Genomic DNA, 21560 nt, shown 5'->3' on the forward strand with positions numbered 1-21560 from the left:
GCACAAATATAACTGATTGCTCATTCAAATATGGAATAACGATTACTACACAAGAAACTTATTTATCCAGTAATTCAGCAAGTATGTACAAACCACTATAATTATGTATATAAGAAAACTTACTTTACTAATAACTGAGCAAGCAATACAAATGTTTGACAGATCTGTCAGATTGGTTTTGATTTGGCAAGGAACCCGAACGCCTCGTTAGTTCAAGTAACTGATCACGAATACTGTACGTTATTTTCAACTACAAGAAGGCGTGACCTACCTTCCTTATGGCATCTCCGCTATCTTTCCCTGCTCCGTGATATACCTATATACGTATAATCTATACTAATATTATAAAGAGGAAAACTTTGTTTGTTTGTTTGTTTGGTTGTAATGGATAAACTCAAAAACTACTGGACCGATTTCAAATATTCTTTCACCATTAGAAAGCTATATTATCTGCGAGTAACATAGGCCAGCGGTTCCCAAATGGGGTTCCGCGGAACCCTGAGGTTCCGTGATAGGCCCTCAGGGGTTCCGTGGAAAAATTCAAGATTTCCATATGGTAAATCGGTTCACTTTTGGCAATATTAAATTATTATTCATTTTCAATTAAATTGTTTTAAATATTGCATTCCAAAATTCCATTTAGGCACCATGTAGGTGGGTACTACTCGGGAGTGTAAGTACGAGTTCGCGACAAGTGGCGGGGGAAGGCCACGGCAGCAGATAATTTCATTTCGTTTTTTTACAAATTGTAGATTAACTTAATAACTCCAGCTCTTCGGCAATCGGCAAAAATAGGTAGCGAGTCAGCCAAAAATCACCGCATTTTTGGGCTTATTTCATCGCCAGGATTATACGTTTTCATACATTTGACAGGACGTGAAATGACACGGCATACGAGTATTTCTAGTGGTTATTTTCACCATGAATCAAAATGTGACATTATTTCCAATTTTTGCACCTCCACGAATCCGAAAATTTCACGCTCGCTTCGCTCGCGGCTCCATGTTACGGGTGATGCTTTTATGTTCGTTTAATTGCTCAGGTATCCAACACCGAAAAAATTTCACGCTCTTCCGTCGAGGTTTCCTTTGATGTTTATGGATGGTTCAGAAAAAGCAATAGCGCTTTCTTCGCTAGCTGCTTCTTATTCATTTGCATTTGCTTTTTTGTGTGGATATTGTACTTTTTGAGACCTTATTAATTTACAGTGGTTTTGTTTATTTTGTGTAGGTACTTAACTAAAAAAAATTCGCGCTCGCTTCGCTCGCGATACCGGCTACCGCAAAATGTCTTTCAATGCTAACGGGTGTGCAGCGGTGTAGTGTGTTGATAGGGCTGGTGCGCTGATGCAGGAGATTCAGCTTTTCAGTAAATAAAACGGCGATTGCAAATAATTACATACGTGTATTCGGTCCGTGTCGCAGAGCAAGAGAGAGAAAAGTTGCCACAGTACAAAAATATAATAAAAATTAAGTTAATGTTGCAATTTATAAAATCCAACATGCTGCGGCCTCACAGAAAACACAAATAACAATTATTTGAAATAAATCAAAAGAAACTAGAGTGAAGGTTACATTATTATTTATGCTATGTATTTATCTATTTATTACTTATACAATAACTTACAATTATGTTTTACACTACATAAGAGTAAAAAACTATAACTTATATGGTTTTACAAATATGACTTATTATTAAACATTAATACAATTTCTTAAGTACTATCATCATATTCTATTGGCAGTAAACAAATTTTATTGATGGCACGGGTATGGGTTTTCCCATTTGGTGTCCTAACATCAACTGCCCTAATTTTTCCATCATGTCCTGGAAATAATTTAACAATTCGTGCCATTGGCCATGACATAGGAGGAATATTGTCCTCTTTTAAAATAACTAAGTTGCCTAACTTAACATTACAAACTGTATCACGCCACTTAGGCCTGTTTTGTAATAAATTTAAATAACATTGGTGCCACACTTTCCAAAAGGATTGTTTTAAAGAATTACATAGTTGCCAAAACTTAAGTCTATTTTGTGGAACGTTGCATACATTTATTTCAGGATACATTGACAAAGCACTACCTATAATAAAGTGACCAGGTGTTAAATAACAATAATCATCAGAGTTTGAAGATAAAGGTAAGAGTGGCCTAGAATTAAGCACTGCTTCGATTTCAGTTAATACAGTATTAAGCTGTTCATAAGTTAGAACGGTTTTTTGTAATATTCTTTTTAAGTGAAACTTCGTGCTCTTAACTGCCGCTTCCCAGAGCCCGCCAAATGTAGGTGAGTAACATGGTATAAAGTGAAATTGTATCCCACGCTCGGCGGTAAATCTTTGAACCTGCATTTGGTGGCTCTGCGAAGCTTGCAGCTTGTAGAGCTCAACTAATTGACTCCTTGCACTTTTAAAAGTACTTGCATTGTCGCAGTGAATTTCGGTGGGCAAACCTCGTCTGGAGATAAATCTCCTTAAGCACGCAAGAAAGGTTTCCGTGGTCAAATCTGATGCAAGTTCTAAGTGAACTGCTTTTGTCGCGAAACATACGAATACACAGATATACCCTTTACCTATTAAAGATCGTCTTACGCGAGAGAGTTTCACATCAATTGGCCCAGCGAAATCCACGCCGACTTTCTCAAATGGCCTGCTGGTGGCTGTTACACGTGCAGCCGGCAAGGAGCCCATCAGTTGCTTGGCTGCTAAGGCCTTTTGTCTGAAACATACAATACATTTGTGAGTTACTTTCTTAACTTCTAATAAGCCATTAACAATCCAAAACCTTTGATTGAGATGCGAGAGTAAAAGCTTAGGCCCTGCGTGCAGTAGCCTTTCATGTTCACACCTTATAAGCAAGCTAGTAATTGAAGAGCCCTTAGGTAGTATGACAGGATGTTTTTGTGAATAAGCTATATTAGCATAATGCAGCCTGCCACCAACGCGCAATAGACCCCTATTGTCAAGAAAGGGATGCAACTCAACTAGATTCCCCTTCAAGCTCTTATTATTGCTTATTGCTTTGATTTCAGATTTAAAATATATACTTTGTTCATATTTAATAAGTAACATTAATGCATTATCTAACTCAGAACTTTGCAGATAGTTTGTATTTATTTTAGAATTATTTTTGTTAATATTGTTTAAAAATCGCAATATGTATGCTAATAGCCTTACTATTTTATTTATATTAGAGTAATTATGCAAGCGCTTGAACACATAGTCAAGCGGATTGGGATTTTGGCACACCAAGTTGCTGGAAGGAGCTAAGCAGCGCTCCTCTGTGAGTGACTCAGCTGGTGAGCTATAAGCAGCAAACTTGTACTCACTGTTTTGCAGGAACTTAGGGCCATTCCACCAAATATCGCAGCTACTCAGCTCATTCGGGTTGACGCCTCGGCTAATGAGATCAGCAGGATTGTCATGCGTATTGACATAATGCCAACTGTATCCAGATGTGTTTTGACGAATTACACTTACTCTGTTCGATACGTAAGCTTGAAGTTTTGTTAGCTCAGTGTTTAGCCATGCAAGAACGATTTGCGAGTCGCTGAATAAACAAACATGCCTGATGTTAATTTTGACTCTGAGTGTATCATGAGTCCTCAAAACCAATTTTGATAGCAAGAGTGCAGCATTCAATTCAAGCCTTGGCACAGTCATGCCTTTCTTTTGGATAGGATTGATTCGCGACTTCGAACAAAGTAGATGCAATTTCGTTGTACCTGTTTGGTCTGTGACTCGCAGGTACACACAGCATCCGTAGGCTGTCTTACTCGAAGCGTCAGCAAAGCCGATTAAATCTGCCGAGTCTCCTTCTGAAACACTAATATTCCTATCTAATAGGATAGGCTGCATTGCAGCTAAATTATTGGTATAATTAAACCATTCTTGCTGAACATTTGCAGGCGGACTGTCATTCCAACCTGTGTTCAGTAACCATAATTTTTGCATTATGGCCTTTGCTGTGACCACAATTGGGCTCACAAATCCCATTGGGTCATAGAATCTACCTATATAACTAAGTATGCTCCTTTTTGTAACCTTTTTTGTATCAAATGGTTCTGGAGTAGAGATTATAAAGTGATCATCCTTTACATTTATTTGAAGTCCTAGGGCTTTCATATAATAATTATCTTTTTGCAATTCTAAACTATCAAAATGTCTTTCGTTTGATGGTATAGTACTTAACACATTTTCATTATTTGATGACCATTTATGAGTGTTAAAACTACCTAATTTAAGCAAATCACGAAGTTGGTCTCTGGCACTGACAGTGGTTTCTAAATTATTATTACTATATATAATATCATCAACATACTGATTATTTTTGATAATGGATGAAGCTAGTGGGTATAACTTTTCATATTTATTTGCTAGCTCATCTATACAACGAGTTGCTAAGTAACTTGAACTTTTCAAGCCATATGTAACTGTGTCTAATCTAATACACTTAACTGGCTCGTCCGGATTGTCCCTCCACAAAATATTTTGAAGGGAAGTGTATTGAGGGTCTATTTTAATATTTCTAAACATACGCCTTATATCTGTAGTAAATGTGTATCTACCTAAACGAAATAATAAAATGATATCAAATAATTCCTTTTGAACCACTGGCCCATTAAGTTGTAAATCATTCAAAGAAACTTTTTTGTTTGTTTTCATTGAGCCATCAAACACTGTGCGAAGCTTTGTAGTTTTGCTATTGTTATTGATAACCGCATGGTGTGGCAAAAAATATACTGCATGCTTACATAAATCATACAATTCTATATCAACATAATGACCATGACCAAGAGATAGATATTCATGAATGAAATTTTGATATTGCATGAATAAATCAGGATTACTATGCAATCTCTTTTCCAAATTCAAAAACCTTTTTAATGCTAAGTGAAAAGACTCACCAAGAGTATCGTTTACATCTGACAAAGGTATTTTTAAAGGTATAGGAACTTCAAACTGGTTATTAACTAATTTAACTGAACTTTGAAAGATTTTTTCACAAAGTTCTTGCTCAGATGTTTGTTCAACAAATCTCTCTGGAACTTTTTCATTTGTCCAAAACTTGGCAAGTGTCTCATTGAGACCTAATTCACATTTCAAAACTACACTATTACATGTTTGTTGAGATACCTTAGGTGGCAGATTCCCTCCTACAATGTGCCCGAAGTATGTGTTGAAGACGTGTAGCTGTGTGCTACTAGGCTGTTGTGGTGGATGAGCAGCACTCCGGGGCACAGCTGATGACTGGTTGCTGTGGCTGGGCAGGCTGATGGTCATGCACTGCTCGTTGGGCAATAGCGTCTGGAAAAATACATCAGCCCCTAATAACATGTTGATTTCACTAGGAACATTAAATTGGTCATCTGCCAATATAATGTTGGGTGGTATAATGACCCTAGAGACATCAAATTTGTTTTGCGGTAATTTGCATGTAACATCTTTAAGTACATGACAAGTTACTGTTGTCTTGAATGGTGAATTTAATGAATGAATTTCAATAGGAATGCAGTACTTAATATTACTCTTTTCATTAGTGATTCCAATAATACAAGTATCACTTTGCAAGGGCGTTAATCCTAATAGCTGAACAACCTTTGTGGTTATAAATGAAACTTGAGATCCGCTGTCCAGTAACGCCTTGATAATGTATTGAGTACCATCCCTTGCTACTACCTTGATTTTAGCTGTAGGCAAAAGTACATTGTTATCAACATTACTTGATAAGGTGACAGCTGGTGGGGTTTCACTTAAATTGCAGTGAAGCAGAGTGTTATGAGGCTTCTTGCACTCTGAGCACCGGAAGTGAAACCTGCATTTGCCACCATGCTGACCTAAACAAATCATACATACTTTTTTTTCTTTGGCAAATGTGTATCTATCATTTGCAGGCAATAACTGAAACTTTTTACAGTTAAACAATTTATGTTCATAAGACTTACAGTAAGTGCATGTTGCTCCTGTAGTGGCGACTGCTGCTACCTTACTGCTACTATTACCAGGATGGGGTTGATGTCCCTGCTCGACATTCTCCAGTGCATTGGCTCGGTTCTCAATGTAATTGAGAAAATCCTCCAATTGCGGCTTAGCATTCATATCCCGGTCAAGTTGGTAGGCCTTCGCAGTGTAACTGTCTAGTTTGCGAGAGAGAATACACAACAATATAGCATCCCAGTATATAACATTAGGTTCTTGATATTTGATGGCGGCTATTTGCTGCCTAACTGTTGAAATAAATTCTCTGAGTGAGACTGCTGTTGATTTTACTATTTGTTTTAAGTCTAATAGCTTGCAAATGTGCTCAGAGATTATTCTATATTTATTTTCATATCTATTTTTTAGTAAATTTAAAGCTGCATCATAACTGACAGCTTCGACCGGCAAGTTTTTGACTAAATCGAATGGCTCACCCTTTAACAATGTTCTTAAATAATAGAATTTTTGTATATTGTCTAGGCTTTTGTCATTATGAATTAATGAATTAAATAAATTGATAAATGGAACATATTCTGTGTATGTGCCCTCAAAGGGTTTTATGGATATAGGTGGTAATTTAGTTTTATGTGTTTTTTCATGAGTGGAAGAGCCTGAAGGGTTTGAATCAAGAGGCTTGATGCGTTTGTCAAAGGCTGATAAAGTTTTAAAATAATTGTCCTCCACCGACTCCACATCCTCCTCGTCGGCGGAGTCAAGACCGAGAATATCTTTACATAGGGCTTCGTATTCTTTAAAAGCCACATTGAGCCTATCACGTTTTGTGCATAGGTCATTAATGGAAATATCGTCTAAATTGGCAATGTTCACGAAATTAAATAATCTAGTCATAGTACCTTTCACATAACCGCGTGCGGCGACTTTTTTCTTTAGGTCTTCCATTGTTCGCTAAACTTGTCGATTCTTAAAACAAATATTACCTGTACTTTACGTTAATAACTCAATAATAACTTTACAGGAACACTATTAACTATGTATTACAAGATTCACTGCTATATTAAACACTTTTACACAGTATTGTAATATTTTTTATACAGTATTGATCGGCGACGGCGATCCAATTCTTCCCAACAAAATGGCGGTTGCGCGAGCTCGCCTGTTGCTGCTGTGAAGTTTTGCGGCGTCACTTGCTGTCTCTTTCGCGCCCGTACGATTGTCCTATTCCTATTGTTGCGTGCGGGCGTGCGATGAAATGCGAATCTTTCGAATTTCGATGTGCTCCGTCTCGCTTGCTCTCGCGGAACACCCTATCTTGCTGCCAAGTGTACTCTTCGCACCTGCAGAGGTGACTCCGGCGACGACGGTGAAATCGAATTTTAGATCGATGCTGATGCTGGGCTTCCTCCTGTGGATCTTGTAATTGTGGCCGTCGAATCGTATAGGTATTGCGATTTTGTAGCGACGACCAGTCTCACAGGAAATCGCGAGCCCGTTTGCTTGCTCAATGCTCACCAAAAAAAAATGGCCTCGTGCGACACGGCCGTAAATTTGTTTGCAAACCTGGAGTTTCGTCTCCCAGCAGCGCTTCTTTCTTCGAAGGACCATGTGCAGCGGTGTAGTGTGTTGATAGGGCTGGTGCGCTGATGCAGGAGATTCAGCTTTTCAGTAAATAAAACGGCGATTGCAAATAATTACATACGTGTATTCGGTCCGTGTCGCAGAGCAAGAGAGAGAAAAGTTGCCACAGTACAAAAATATAATAAAAATTAAGTTAATGTTGCAATTTATAAAATCCAACAACGGGTGCTTGGAACTTCTTCTTTTAGTTAAAAAAAAATCGCCCTCGCTCGCCTCGCACCTGTACAAACACAATCTATTTCTTTTTGCGCTTACTTTGTCAGTCTTCAAACTGAAAACTAATCACATAATACACAAAGTCAAGGGCGGCTAAATTGTTTTCTGGCCCGTGTGGCAGATAGCCATGCTACGCCTAAATATACTGAATGTGTCTCTAACCATATAACCGGTGTGCTACCACACGCTACGAGCCGTACCTAAGTGTATTTACGTCTTTAGTTTACTTCTTACTTAAGCTAAGGTTCCGCCGAAAAATGGTGAAACGAAAAGGGTTCCGAAGCCAAAAGAATTCGGGAACCGCTGACATAGGCTATATTTTATGGCGGTGCGGGCAGTAGCTCCCACGGGACGCGGGTGAAACCGCGAGAAAACGGCTAGTCCAAGATAATTGCATAAGGAACATACCTTACCTATAATTGAGCAAGCATATAAACGTAAATGTAGTACAAATAAATTCAGAAAATTAAAGGCAAATACGTATGACTACGGCATATATGATATGATACGGACTAGCAAGCGCAGCGTAGGACGTCCACCAACGAGGTGGACAGACGACCTTATAAAGGTCGCCGGAAGACGCTGGATGCAGGTCGCTTCCAACAGGTATCTGTGGAGATCAAAGGGGGAGGCCTATGTTCAGCAGTGGACGTCCTATGGCTGAGATGATGATGATGATGATGACGTATGACATCTGATTGACCTACAAAGGGCTGCAAATTGACTCCCTATTGAGTGAGGGGTAACGTTCATGTATGATAACATTCATTGAAGGTACCTACATAATATTAAGTGAGGTTATTGACCCGCAGTTTGTTTTTCCTAACGATAAATATTTGATGTTATCTTAGATTATGTAGAAAAGAAAATACCAGTTGTAATAGGTATGACAGTCACATACCACATAGTAATACCTAATGTAATTTGAAGGAACTAACTAAATCGACGGCTCCTAAGTATACTGAGTCAACTAACAAATTTTGCGAATAGCACTTTTTTGTGTATTAACACAAATAACAATAACAATATTGTAAATACACAAAAAAGTGCAATTCGCAAAATTTGTTAGTTGACTCAGTATACTTAGGAGCCGTCGAAATAGCCATTTAACTAGTTAGGTACAAGTTTGTTGTCAGACACTCATGTTATTTATTCTCTATGGTAACGATTTGATCTCAAGTCACTTTAAAGTGTATATACATATATATACGATTTGATTGCTATAAAATACGTAAATATCTAGCTATAAGAAATATAAAAACTGGCTCGCCTTATCCATATTAACACTGTGGTTAGATAACAATTCGTTGTGAAAGCAACCATTCTTTGGCAGCTACATACGACAATATTTCCAAGTACCGAGGCAAGAGAGAGATGATTCTTTACCATGCAGTAAAAACAAAGTAAAATCTTGTTCACTTATACATATATACAATTACGTTCCCCCGAATTACTCAAATTATTGTTCCAAATGAGATGCACAACTAAGGCAAAACACATGAACGTCAATACATAAATGATGAAAGGGCAGCAGAGGCTGATGTGAGCGAGTCGCACGTTCATTTATGATTACCTGGTACCGTTGGGTTTTGATGTTGTTAAAAACCTTTGAATTGAAACAGAAAATATGGTGTAAGGAATAAAAAAAGAATCATAAATATCCAAACTCCTCCTCCTTTTTGGGAAGTCGGCAAAAAATGTAACGTCTTAATAAATTGAGGCATTATTACCATTATGATTTATTTTAGCGTTTCAACTAGTTGACATTACAACTAAATACCACCAACAGGTATTTGATCTCCACCTATACGTTGCTATCACCAATCATGCTACTATCTACTAATATTAAGAACATAAAACTTTGTATGTACTGCTGTTTGTTCCTCTTTCACGTAAAAACTAACGAATAGATTTTGGTGAAATTGGCAGGTTTATCCGAGTGTGGGAAGGAGTTCCCTCAGCCTCAGTATCTTTCCAAGCGTGTCATACAGTAGCACTTAAAAATATTCTATAGTAGGTAACTACTTAGTAAATCAAATAAACAATGGACACTTGAATTAATTGTGTACCAATCAACACGCAAACTGTAAATTATTGGTTTTGTATTTGTAGTTTTACGATCGAAAATAATACAAGGCTTATTAACTTGAGGCATGTTAAAAATATACAGGGAGAGATTTTCCTTATAGACATTTTATGTATAGAATGAGCCAGTAAGTCTGACACCAGTCTAACCAAGGGGTATGCCTGGGTAACTGGATGAGGAGGTCAGATAGGCAGTCGCTTCTTGTAAAGCACTGGTACTCAGCTGAATCCGGTTAGACTGGAAGCCGACCCCAAAATAGTTGGGAAAAAGGCTCGGAGGATGATGATGTATAGAATGAGCAACAAGCTAAATGCCTAGTAGTGACAAATCTAGCTACATGCAAAAGCAAACTCGTTTCTAAGACAGAGGAGAGCATAATAATATTGTTGTAAGAGTCAATTACTTCTAAAAAGTAAAAAAAAAAAACAATTATTTGAATATGAGTTTTTATCTATAGTATCTACGCAACGGCAAAATGCCTTAATATTTTTACGCGTGAACACGATAGATAGGATTCTCGATACATTAGTTTAATATCTACTTCAGTCAGTTGAGCAAAGTAGGTACAATATGTGTTTATTTCATAACACAAAACCAAGAAAACTTCCAGTGAAACATTATCCTAACTAATATTATAAATGTGAAAGTAACTCTGTATGTCTGTCCTTCTGTCTCTTCTTCACGCCTAAACTTCTGAACCGATTTGTGTGAAATTTGGTACAGACATACTTTGGAACTTGAGAAAGGACATAGGATAGTTTTTATCATCAAAAAATATAAAAATAAAATGTATTCCAGACATATAGCGCTATCTATTGGTCAAACCAAAAATCTGCCGGAAGTCACTATTCCACGCGAACGAAGTCACGGGCAACAGCTAGTACCTCAATAAATTAGTACCATCTCATATAGAGAGTTACATACATTTTAAAATCAAGCCACGAAGCTTAAACTTACCGCTTGTAAGGCTTGTCGCACAATCAGACGCACAAAGCCTTGTAAGCGGCGGCATCGCGTAACCACCATGTGTAAAGCGCATTAGGACTCACGCACATTACTACAAATGTATTGGTTTTTGATCGAATTATGTTGTGTGGTGTTGTTTTGTACGTTTTCAGGTAGTTTCTTGATAATCTGTATTAATCATGAAGCTGAAGAGTTTCTTTGTTTGATTGTTTGAACGCGCTTATCTCAGGATTTACTGGTCCGACTTGAAAAAATCTGTTTTCTAGAAAGGCTTTTGTTTCTAGTTGTTTATCTGGATACTCAAAGTCCTTTCCGTTCAACTCGGTTGAACCGCCGACGAAAACTGCTGGGAATAAACTCAAGTTTCTATAACTCTATTGAAGGAGCGATTTCACGCCACTTTAAGATCTAGGACCCCAGTGCATCCAGCTAAAGTGAAAGCCAATTACGAATTATTTGAAACAAATAAGACGGGATGATTTTTATACTTACAAATTCGACTCCTTTATTAACGATTTTGTCAATAACACAATGATACAGTTACTTTTAAATAGATTAGTAAGGATACATTTAATTCGAACAAAATTAACCTCAATCCAACCATAGCAACAAATCACTGTGGCTTAACCACTTCTAGGGCTACATTAACTGAATTTGTAACCGAATATTTGAATACAATTAACTATTCTGCTGTCGAATTCACTATAGGCACGGAGAACAAAATGACTGGCGGAGGTTAATTGTTTAAGAAAGCAGCGCGCCAAAATGCGGGTGAGCGGGGGACGAGGAACATTACTGCTTTCGCACTTACACGCCTTCTTTAGACATCTGATTTGAGACATCTGTCAACGATTTTTGTTATTACAATAAATGGTCGGGCATTTATTGTAATAACAAACATCGTTGACAGATGTCCCAAAGGACGAAAGCCACGTTAGTTCACGAGTAATTCATTGTTTTGGTCATGCCCACTGTACGTATGTGACCTAGAAGAAGGCTCCTGACCTGCTTGTATTATGGCATCTCCGGTATCTTTCCTTACTCCGTGACTTCAGGGGACTGACGTGTATCCACTACAGGGGACTGACTCAAATCCTGTTTGGCTGCAATTGATTTACATTAGAACCTCAGTTTACCGTCTGTTTCCTTGCTAGAATGAGGCTCTCTGTTATATTGAATTATTCTATGCTAACCTTTGTTTCCATTATTATAAAGGAAAAGCTGCCGTTTTACCACGTCCCGTGAATACTACTTATGCTTTGTTTTCGCACACGCATGAACGAAATCACCCCACGCGCTAAATATATATATATAAAAAAAAAACATAAAATATTCCGAGGAATTAAGAACCTCCTCTGTTTTGGAGATTCGGTTCAAAATAATATCAAAATTCAATTTTAGAAAGATCTTTTTAAACCACTGATTTTGAATATCCAATCACGCCCACAAAATGGGGACTCAAAATCCAATATTTGTGCGTTTACCCACCGTATCATACATGAGGTATCAATTCTATTACCCAAGTTTAATTTATTATGGCAATGGACGGAAATTGACAAACCCTTGTCTGTTATCCCTTCTATGGTGACAACCATGGAGAAACAAATGACTAGCGGAGACATCATAACGCAAATTTTTCTAAGAAAGTAGCGCAAAATGTTCGGGAGACGAGGAACGTTCCTACCTTCCTTACACGCCTTCCTTGGAACCCGTCTTTTATTTTCAAAATAAGATCATCAATCGATCAAGACAAACCTCTGACAGATGGTTTCTAATTTGACCAATAATTCCAACGTCTCGTTAGTTCTAGTAAACTTGACCTACACTAAGTCGCTTGACCTACCTTCCTTATAGCATCTCCAATATCCTTCCTTCCTCTGTGGTTCTTACCCTTCTATAGTGACAAGCAATAATGCAGTTTGTGGAACGTTACCCTAACGTCAAACGCTCAATTTAAAGTTGTCTTTTCAGTTGCCGATTTGATTGAAGTGATGTTACAGGCGTACCAATCTCTCTGGGTGACAGTTATTCTATTATGAGTTTTGATATAGTCGTATAGAGGTGTAGGGATGATATTCTGTCTGCTATTATCGTCATGTAAAAAAAATGTAGATACAAGTGGAACGGCAGTTATTGTAGTAAACACGTGCTATCTAAGAGACCTACGGACTGTGGTTGTTTACTAACAGGGAATTTCAATAACCTTTAGATTTGTTTGATTAAAAATGCCAAAGAAGTTAAATAGGCTCACTTCAAAAACTCAAAGTTAATAAGCGCAAAGTGATCATTAATTAACTTTGTACAAGGACATTTAATAAAATCAACAGACATTCACTTAGGTAGTTATCCGCTGTAAGACTCCAGAGCGTAAAAAAGCAATATCATACATAAAAACACAAAAAACGTGGTCCTCCTTACCGCAGTCTTATAATAACCCTCATCCAATTCTTCACAAAAGAATGAGCCCTTTCCCAACCCTTCACTCACAACAGCCAACAATCCGTCTTACCATCAATATCCCATCAAAGTCTCAATTAAAGTTGCCTCCTCATAAACAATGGAAGACAATCATGACTGACAGACAATCAGTAAGATTTCTTACTTTCTGATTGCATTCATTCGATTGGAATCGATCTTTCATTCTTTTGCGAGTCAATCGAGACGTTGATAGGTATAATGGGAATGATTTGCAACTTGCAAATTAACACTATGAATGATGGACAAGAGAATCGGAAAAGTTTGTGTATTAAAGAAAGTCATTTTCAAAAGGATTTTTAAGCTGACGAATATATAGAAAAAATCTGACCTAATGTAACAAAGAGGAACCATTTTGTTGTTTGTACCCAAAAGGCTCCGAAACTGCTGTACCGATTTGAAAAATTCTTTCATAGTTGTGAAGCTACACTTTTCCCGAGTTACATACGATATTTATTTTATCCCGGTACGGATAGTAGTTCCCACGTGAAGCTGTTATAGCCGCGGAAAAACAGCCAGTAACAAATAATGGAAGTGTGAATTTCTCAGCTTTTGTTTTTCACACTCGGAGTAACAAACTCCGAGTGTATTTACAATGTAAAAAATATTGTGAAACGGATATTTTGACCTAATAAAATCACTAATACCTAACTTCGGAGTGGCAAAGTTATTTATAAGATATAAAACTCACCAGTTTTGGCATGCGTGCAGGTAAGCGAGATGACACAAATGAGTGTCAGCACCAAACTAGAGGTCTTCATATTGAACACTTCACTAAGTCACTCGCATTTTCACTGAACACCACTTTGTTTTATCTGGAAAGAAGAAATTGATTTATCAGTATTTTATCAAATGCTGACTTGATAATAAAGAAGTTGGGATTTTATATTATAAAATACTTATGGATTTCTTAGGTTTATAATATTATTATAAAGCTGAAGAGTTCATTTTTAGGGTTCCGTACCCAAAGGGTAAGACGGGACCCTATTGTTTTGGCTCCTCTGTCCGTCCGTCCGTCCGTCCGTCTGTCACCAGGCTGTATCTCATGAACCGTGATAGTTAGAGAGTTGAAATTTTCACAGATGATGTATTTCTGTTGCCGCTTTAACAACAAATACTGAAAACTAGAATAAAATAAATATTTTGGGGGGCTCCCATACAACAAACATGATTTTTTTGCTCGATTTCGATAAATATATATATGTATATAGAATATTAGTTTGGATGGTACGGAACCCTTCGTGCGCGAGTCCAACTCGCACTTGGCCGGCTTTTTCCTTTGCTTGTATCATTTGAAAAATCTTTCAGTTGTAGGTACAGAGTCCATTAACCAAAAAAGGCCATAATATGCAATTTTTTTATCGGTTGTGCCCATTAATCGAAGAACTGGAAACCACGTGAGAAAGCAAGACTTAAAATACACTGTAAGTATTTACAAAAAAAAAACTATTAGGTACTCAACAACCCTCAGTCTATACGTACAGTAAAAGCCATTAAATATCACCCTGTCACAATTCACACGAGAATTTATTGATACTTTACATGGCCCACCAAGAAATGTGGGACAGCATACCATCTCGTCAATATATGTCAGAATGATGACCCAAATCGTACGAACAGAGCTCCCGCCTTGTATTTTCCGTGACTCCGATTCTTGCATTGAGACAAAAGATTTTTGTTTTTGGATTGTATTTTTCTTCTTGTAGTGTCATGATGGTTCTGGTTTTTAAACTTGATATTTTTTTTAGATTAGTACTACAATCTATTTAAAATAAGTTAATGTCTTTGGTGGAGTACACTGCCAATTAAGGTTTTTTGGTGGAGTACTGGTTTAAGGGTTAACCCTTAAATTGGCATCTAAAAAAAAGGCTAAGCTAAAAAAATAAATACAATTTATTATTATTTTTGGCTTGCAATAATTGTTTATTTTGGTAGAAAAAATATTTGAATGTGGTTCCATTGAAAAATGGCTGTCAAATTCAAAATGTCTTTGAAGCGGTCTGGTGTATCTGGATCACGGGTAAGTTTTTTGTTTTTTTCTACATTTTTTTGGATGGGACTTGTGGTTATTTGGCTTTAAATTGCATAGGAACATTATAAATGATATCAATCATCCGTAATTTTGTGTGTAAATAATGTAATATCAAATTTGCAGATTAGTACTACAATCTATTTAAAATAAGTTAATGTGTTTGGTGGAGTACACTGCCAATTTAAGAGTTAACCATGGCTTGATAAAACATTTATGCTAGCTGACTAGGGAACATTTGATTAGTCCCTAAAGAAAATATATCTCAAAGTTCCACATCTACAATTTTACTGTATTTTTCACCATATGTACTTCTTATATAGTACCTTAAATTCCGTGTTGTTTAGACCCTAAGAAAACATTAAGTACTGTTTACACATAGCCTTGATGGCCTTTATTGAAAATTCTGGTCACACCCGCAGAAGAAACCTCAATATCAATACATCCCATTAGTGATGCAAAAGACTGACTGTACCGAACAAAATAAATTTACAAAAACACGATCTGACCTCAATACGGTTAGAAAAAGGGTAATGATGATGAATATGCGGTGTATGATACCAGCATACGTAATGCCAAGTTACGAGGGAAAAGAGTGTTCCGTTTTATTGTTCTTGTAGTGTATAGTACGGCTGTCATATGAACATCTTTGGCAGTCGTTACGGGTAGTCATAAGTCTGATAACCAGTCTAACCAAGGGGTATTGGGTTGCCGAGGTTAGGTTGCGGAGGTCAGATAGGCAGTCGCTCCTTGTAAAAGGCTGGTTGTAAGCTGCATCCGCTTAAACTGGAAGCCGCCCCGAAGATAGTTGGGAAAAGGCTAGACAAATAATAAATGTACAGTTTATACTAGCCAGCCATTTTCTTCATAAAAAACCGTAGTCTAACTGGCCTTGCTTTAAAAATCCTCCCACAGAAAATAAAGCCTTTGTCAAACACGTATATACTCGTAAACAGAGGCAAGTACGAGCGAGTTATTACGTATTGCTCACGCATTCGCGGCCACAGAAGCTTTGTCAGGCCTCACCATGGAGAACAAAATGACTAGTGGAGGTGTCATAACGGAAAATAGCCTAATAAAGTAGCCCGCCAAAATGCAGGTGAGCGGGGGACGACGAACGTTACTGTTTTCAAGCCTTCCTTGGACCGTTAGCTGTCTTAAAAAATTCCAACTCCTCATTAGTTCTCTCATATCTGATCGTTTTAGTCATGCCCACCGTACGAATTTGACCTAGAAGGCGCCTGACCTACCTGCATTATCACATCTCCGCTCATCTTTACTCCGTGGTTCCGACCTCTTTTTATCTTCCTCGTTCTGTATCGAACGTCCTTTGTTTGTCATGGCAAGCTACGGCAGCGATTTAGCAATTTTCCGGTGCCAAATAGAAGCGTTCTTAGTGGTCCTACCCTACGTTTGTTTTTGCTAATGTCATATTATTGGCGTAAGGCGTTTTGTTCCAATTGTATTTGGGAGAAAAGGGTTCGATTTGTGTTATGTTTTTGGTTATTGGATGTTTTGTAGAAATGGTGTTGCGATTTTTGTTTTAATGTTCAGTGACGGGTTTCATTAAAGTTCGGAAGGCACTTTAAATTGGTCATTACGGGTAAAAAGAAGAAAAGTTGACAACTAATATTTCCAAGAGGTATCGGGTTACCTAGGTTACTGGATAGAGGAGGTCAGTCAGGCAGTTGATACCATGTAAACTACTGTTACTCCGCTGCATCAGGTAAGACCAGAAGCCAGCCCCAACAAAGTTAGGCAAAGGCATAGCAGATGACGTTTTAAAATAAAATCTGTATGTTTTAAAAATCGCTGGAAAGCTGCTTTCATTTAAGAATTAGGAACTTTTGATCCTAGAGGATAGAAACTGTTACAACGTTGATCCCGTAACACGACGCCGAAGCGTTTCGAAAGTTTCATGAAAATCTTTTAGTACGAAACGAAATTCAAATTCCGTCGATACCGATTCACTTTTAGTTTTCTCAAGTTTTTTAGGAAACATTTCACTTTGCAAATCTGGAGACTTATCCATACTAACCTATAGTATATAATACTAGCCGTTTTCCCGCGGTTTTACCCGCGTCCCGTGGTAACTACTGCCCGTACCGGGATAAAATATAGCCTATGTTACTCGTGGATAATGTAGCTTTCGAATGGTGAAAGAATTAAAAAAACGGCCCAGTAGTTTTTGAGCCGATTCATTACAACCAAACAAACAAAGTTTTCCTCTTTATAATATTAGTATAGAAAGAGGAATATTTTTTTGTTTGTTATAAACTAGAAAGACTCCAAGACTACTGAACTAATTTGAAAAATTCTTGCACTGTTGGAAAGCGAGACTCTTTCCGAGTAACATAGGTTATATTTTATTCCAGTAATGGCAGTAGTTCCCACAAGACCCTGGTGAAACCGCGGTAAAAAAGCTAGTTATTTATCTATTTATAGTTTAACTGGACTTTAAAACTTTCGAACCAAGGATCATTAATTTGAAAAAAAAAGTTCACAATGGATAACCATTACTTAAGTTGTTGTCAAACAATTGAATTAGCAACAGAGTTCTTTAAAAATATTGGCGATGCTGTTAAGAATTTCTATGGAGTAGAAGCTCAATTCATTTTCTTTGCAGACACCTATTTATAAGTAATTAGAGAATGAATTATGAAAAAAATCGAGAGTCACTTTCATCTTATTTTTTAATAGATGGTATTATTTTCATTATTTGATGTTCACTTAAGAAATACAATAGAGTTCAAACAATGCTTTTAAGTGTTCTAATTGATATAAATTATAGATTAATGACCTTGTTTTAATATAACGGCGATATGATAGCTAATATAATTATGCTCATTATAGAAATATATGAGTTTGTATTTTTTATTTGAATAGTGTTATCATGACCTTAGTATTCGTGGCTCAGTGGCAAAGCCTCTGAATATATTATACGAAAGCCTGGGTTCGAAACCTGGCAAATGTCACACTGACATTTATAAAGTTGGTTTAAGATTCCACCGCCTATAACTAACATTTGAATTTATATAGAATTAAGTCTGAAATCAGTAGTGCGAATTATTTTTGCTTAAATCGTCTCCTATATAAGAAATAACACAAAAATATGTAAACATGGAACTAGTTCATGCATAATTGATATTTATTAAGAAAACAAATTACTCTTTTTTAAACTTTAACAACGAAAAGAAAAAACATAAAACTCACCCTCACAGATAATGACATGGCCCAAAAAAATATTCCATTTCACGCGAAATCAGTGGCGTCATCTATACATATAATAAATCTGTAGAAAAGTAATTTTTGTACATTGAAGAAATTGACAAAAAAAATAGCCAGCGTGTTAAAGGATAACTAACAGAACCCATTTCCATCATTTTTGTTATTTTTGTCTGTTTGTCTGTTTATCTGTTTGTTTGTTCGGGATTCACGTAAAATCTACGAATTAAATGCAGACAATGCTTATATACAAAAATTCTACGTAACTTGAGGTATTACTTAGTTTTTGTTTCATCGAAATCGATTCACTCTATAAAAAGATATGATTAATTTTGTGAATTCAAGATGTAAAATATTACGACACGCAATCTATTTGTCAAAACTGTACATTTGAATGTTGTACTTATATTAGTTGATCGGCCTATTATTATCAATCTTTACACAGAAAATCACACCTTTATAAGTAACTTCGGAAGAAAAAAAAAATGAAAATTTTGTTTAGCCAAGGTTAAAGTAGCTCCATCTGTGGTAAATAAAATACATCCAATTTGTCAAAGGAGCGAGGTGGTAAATGACAATATTACCATACATTCTTTATAGCGGATTATTATTTCAACAGATGGAGTTGTGTATTTTCCGTAATTCACCACATTTTAACACGTAGTGTAATTTTTCGATAGACATTTCAATAGTGTTTGTCAGTTTGCCATGCCACATCAAAATCCAACTAATAATTATTACCTTGATGAAAAGAAAATTAATAGTTCTCAGCCAAATTTAAAACGGTGCCATCTAAATTATTTTTTGAACATTATGTCAAAAATGATTACTTTAGTGGAACAATTAATTATCATTTAAAGTTACAGATGGAGTTCATATCAGGATTTTTTCATAAACATAGTTTAGCTTATCTTCCACTAATGTGGTGGCCTTAAAACAAATTACTTTGAGTGAGTAGTATTAAGTAGACCTTAATTATTTTTTCTGATGCAAAATATGTAAACTTAATCCTAGAAGTATGTAGGATTCTGTAGCTTTAAAAACAAGCCCAGATACAAAGTGCAGATAAGAAATGGGAGCTCTCTCTATTTAATACCATACACACGTAAAATGCTTTATGCGTCTGAAAACGTACAAATTACGCGCCGCATACCAGAGACATGCTTACTTTCAACTTCTGATCGTAAATACACTGTTCACGATTACGAACAGTCTCAGTAAGACCCGAGCCAAGTCTAAAAACCCTAAAAAACACCTTTTATATAAAACTACACAAAGACAGAATTGTTCTCTGTTGCAAATCCTATCCACCTATATCCTATCCTAATCCAGAATGCATTGCAGGTGTGCATTGCACAAAAACCAATGGTATCCTGTTCGAGAAGTCAAAAGAGTTGACCTGCCAACGTCAGCTTCTGCGCTAAGCAAGTGTTCTTAATAGTACCATCAGAATTACATTCATCGTTGAATGAGGTGAATAAATTTTCAGAAACCACAATAACAGTAGGAGCCAAAGCGTATTATCGCTTCATAGAGCTCTGATTGGCCCCAGGTGACCAAGTCAGGTCTGATTTGTTCGTTCATCAGATCTTTGAAAGTGTTTCGGTGGATACTTACTGTCGTCCTGTTTACGTGTGACACAAAATATGGTATATAAACGTCCTCCGCAAGAGCGATATTTTCCCGGTGTGCGGTAGTGACGCACAGTATACAACACTTATGTTTCTTTTGATTTGCTGGCTCCACCAAGAAATGACAAATTGCGAGCGTACATTCTGAAAATCTTGGCAAAACTACAGGTTTCAAGTACGAACACATGAAGTGGACTCTCACAGATACGTACATTTTGCCTATTCGTGAACTAATGCAAACATTTCGCTGGAGTCCCGGCTTAGGCCTCCCCCACATTAGGCGTGCGCGATCTTCGGGCGTGTGAGTAGCGCGGGCGCCGCGCGTGCATCGCGAGCGCGTTGCGTGAGCGTCGCGTTTTGCTGCCCTGCGGCATTTGCAGCGCGCTCGCGGCGCGCTCGCGCCGCTCTCCTTGACGTTTAACTGCTAAGGCGTTTAGCGGGCGGCGGGGATAGCAGGCGAAGGGGTAAGAACGCAACTCGAGCGCCGCGTGCTCGCCGCGAGCGCGTCGCTTGCACTCTTCACACATGCCGCAGGGCAGCAAAACGCGACGTTCACGCAGCGCGCTCGCGACGCCCGCGCTACTCACACGCCCGAGGATCGCGCACGCCTAATGTGGGGTCAGCCTTACCATGAGTAAGTGAAACTATCCTACCCTATGCGCGTGCTGATGAGGATGACTCATTTTATCATCCATCCAGCTATTCCCCAACTATGTTGGTGTTGGCTTCCAGTCACCGAATCTGTTTGAGTACCAATATTTTGCTTGGAGCGACTACCTATCTACAATCCAGTCAACTACACAAGACGATATCCATATTATGGTAAGACTGACAGACTTTCTGGCTTCTGATTAGTCGCAGCAGCTGCAGAAAATGTACAAATGACAGCTTTGTCAGACTCAAAGCATGTAGACATAGATTATAGCTGTTTCCTGTGAAAATTACTTACGCACCATACGTAATAATTTTCCAAATTGGCTGAACAACGACACAAACTTTACTTCTTTTGTTTAGATAAATGGTCACATCCACAACACAACCTTGATCATTGAATCTATGCGACTGCTAAGTGCTAATCCTAATTATACTGTCACGTGAAAGAATGCACCTACGGGATAAGTAGTATTTTGACGATTCTATATTGCCCACGCAGACGAAGTTGCGGGCAACAGCTAGTTATTAATAAAGGTGCATAATGCGACAGTCAGTATAACGGAACGTAAAGGAAATGAGCCGGTAATGATGACAGATACATGCCGATGAATTGACAGTTCGGTTCGATGGTAATGACAACGGGTAATAAGATACTTTGAATGTTCGTGGCGTTTTAAGGGTTAATAATATTGTGCTTGTTAT

At 37.5% G+C, this 21560-nt stretch overlaps 2 protein-coding genes across 8 annotated transcripts in view; both read right to left on the bottom strand.

Moving 5' to 3' along the window:
- LOC124631685 (acid sphingomyelinase-like phosphodiesterase 3a) overlaps positions 1–21560 on the bottom strand; it is a 92025-nt gene that overhangs the window by 45361 nt on the left and 25104 nt on the right. The window contains exon 2 of the mRNA XM_047166223.1: positions 14011–14134. Within this exon, the coding sequence (XP_047022179.1) occupies positions 14011–14080 (70 nt within the window). The 5' untranslated portion in view covers positions 14081–14134. The remainder of the gene's footprint in view (positions 1–14010; positions 14135–21560) is intronic.
- Positions 1385–7731, bottom strand: LOC124631684. 7 transcript variants are annotated; one of them, XR_006984531.1, is made up of 3 exons: positions 5138–6828; positions 3727–3827; positions 1385–2720 (listed from the first exon to the last, which is right to left on the bottom strand). XR_006984531.1 is itself a non-coding variant. In XM_047166217.1 (3 exons), the coding sequence occupies exon 3, from the start codon at positions 5282–5284 to the stop codon at positions 1715–1717; it is 3570 nt and encodes a 1189-aa protein (XP_047022173.1). In that variant the 5' UTR covers positions 5285–5308; positions 5947–6138; positions 6835–7731; the 3' UTR covers positions 1385–1714. The 7 variants fall into 7 exon arrangements, 6 of the variants coding, with proteins under 6 accessions (XP_047022173.1, XP_047022178.1, XP_047022172.1 ...); XM_047166217.1 differs by adding an exon at positions 6835–7731 and having other exon boundaries at positions 1385–5308; positions 5947–6138; XM_047166222.1 differs by having other exon boundaries at positions 5138–6811.

This window comes from Helicoverpa zea, chromosome 7 (assembly GCF_022581195.2).
Source record: "Helicoverpa zea isolate HzStark_Cry1AcR chromosome 7, ilHelZeax1.1, whole genome shotgun sequence".
In the NCBI taxonomy this organism is placed as follows: Eukaryota; Metazoa; Arthropoda; class Insecta; order Lepidoptera; family Noctuidae; genus Helicoverpa; species Helicoverpa zea.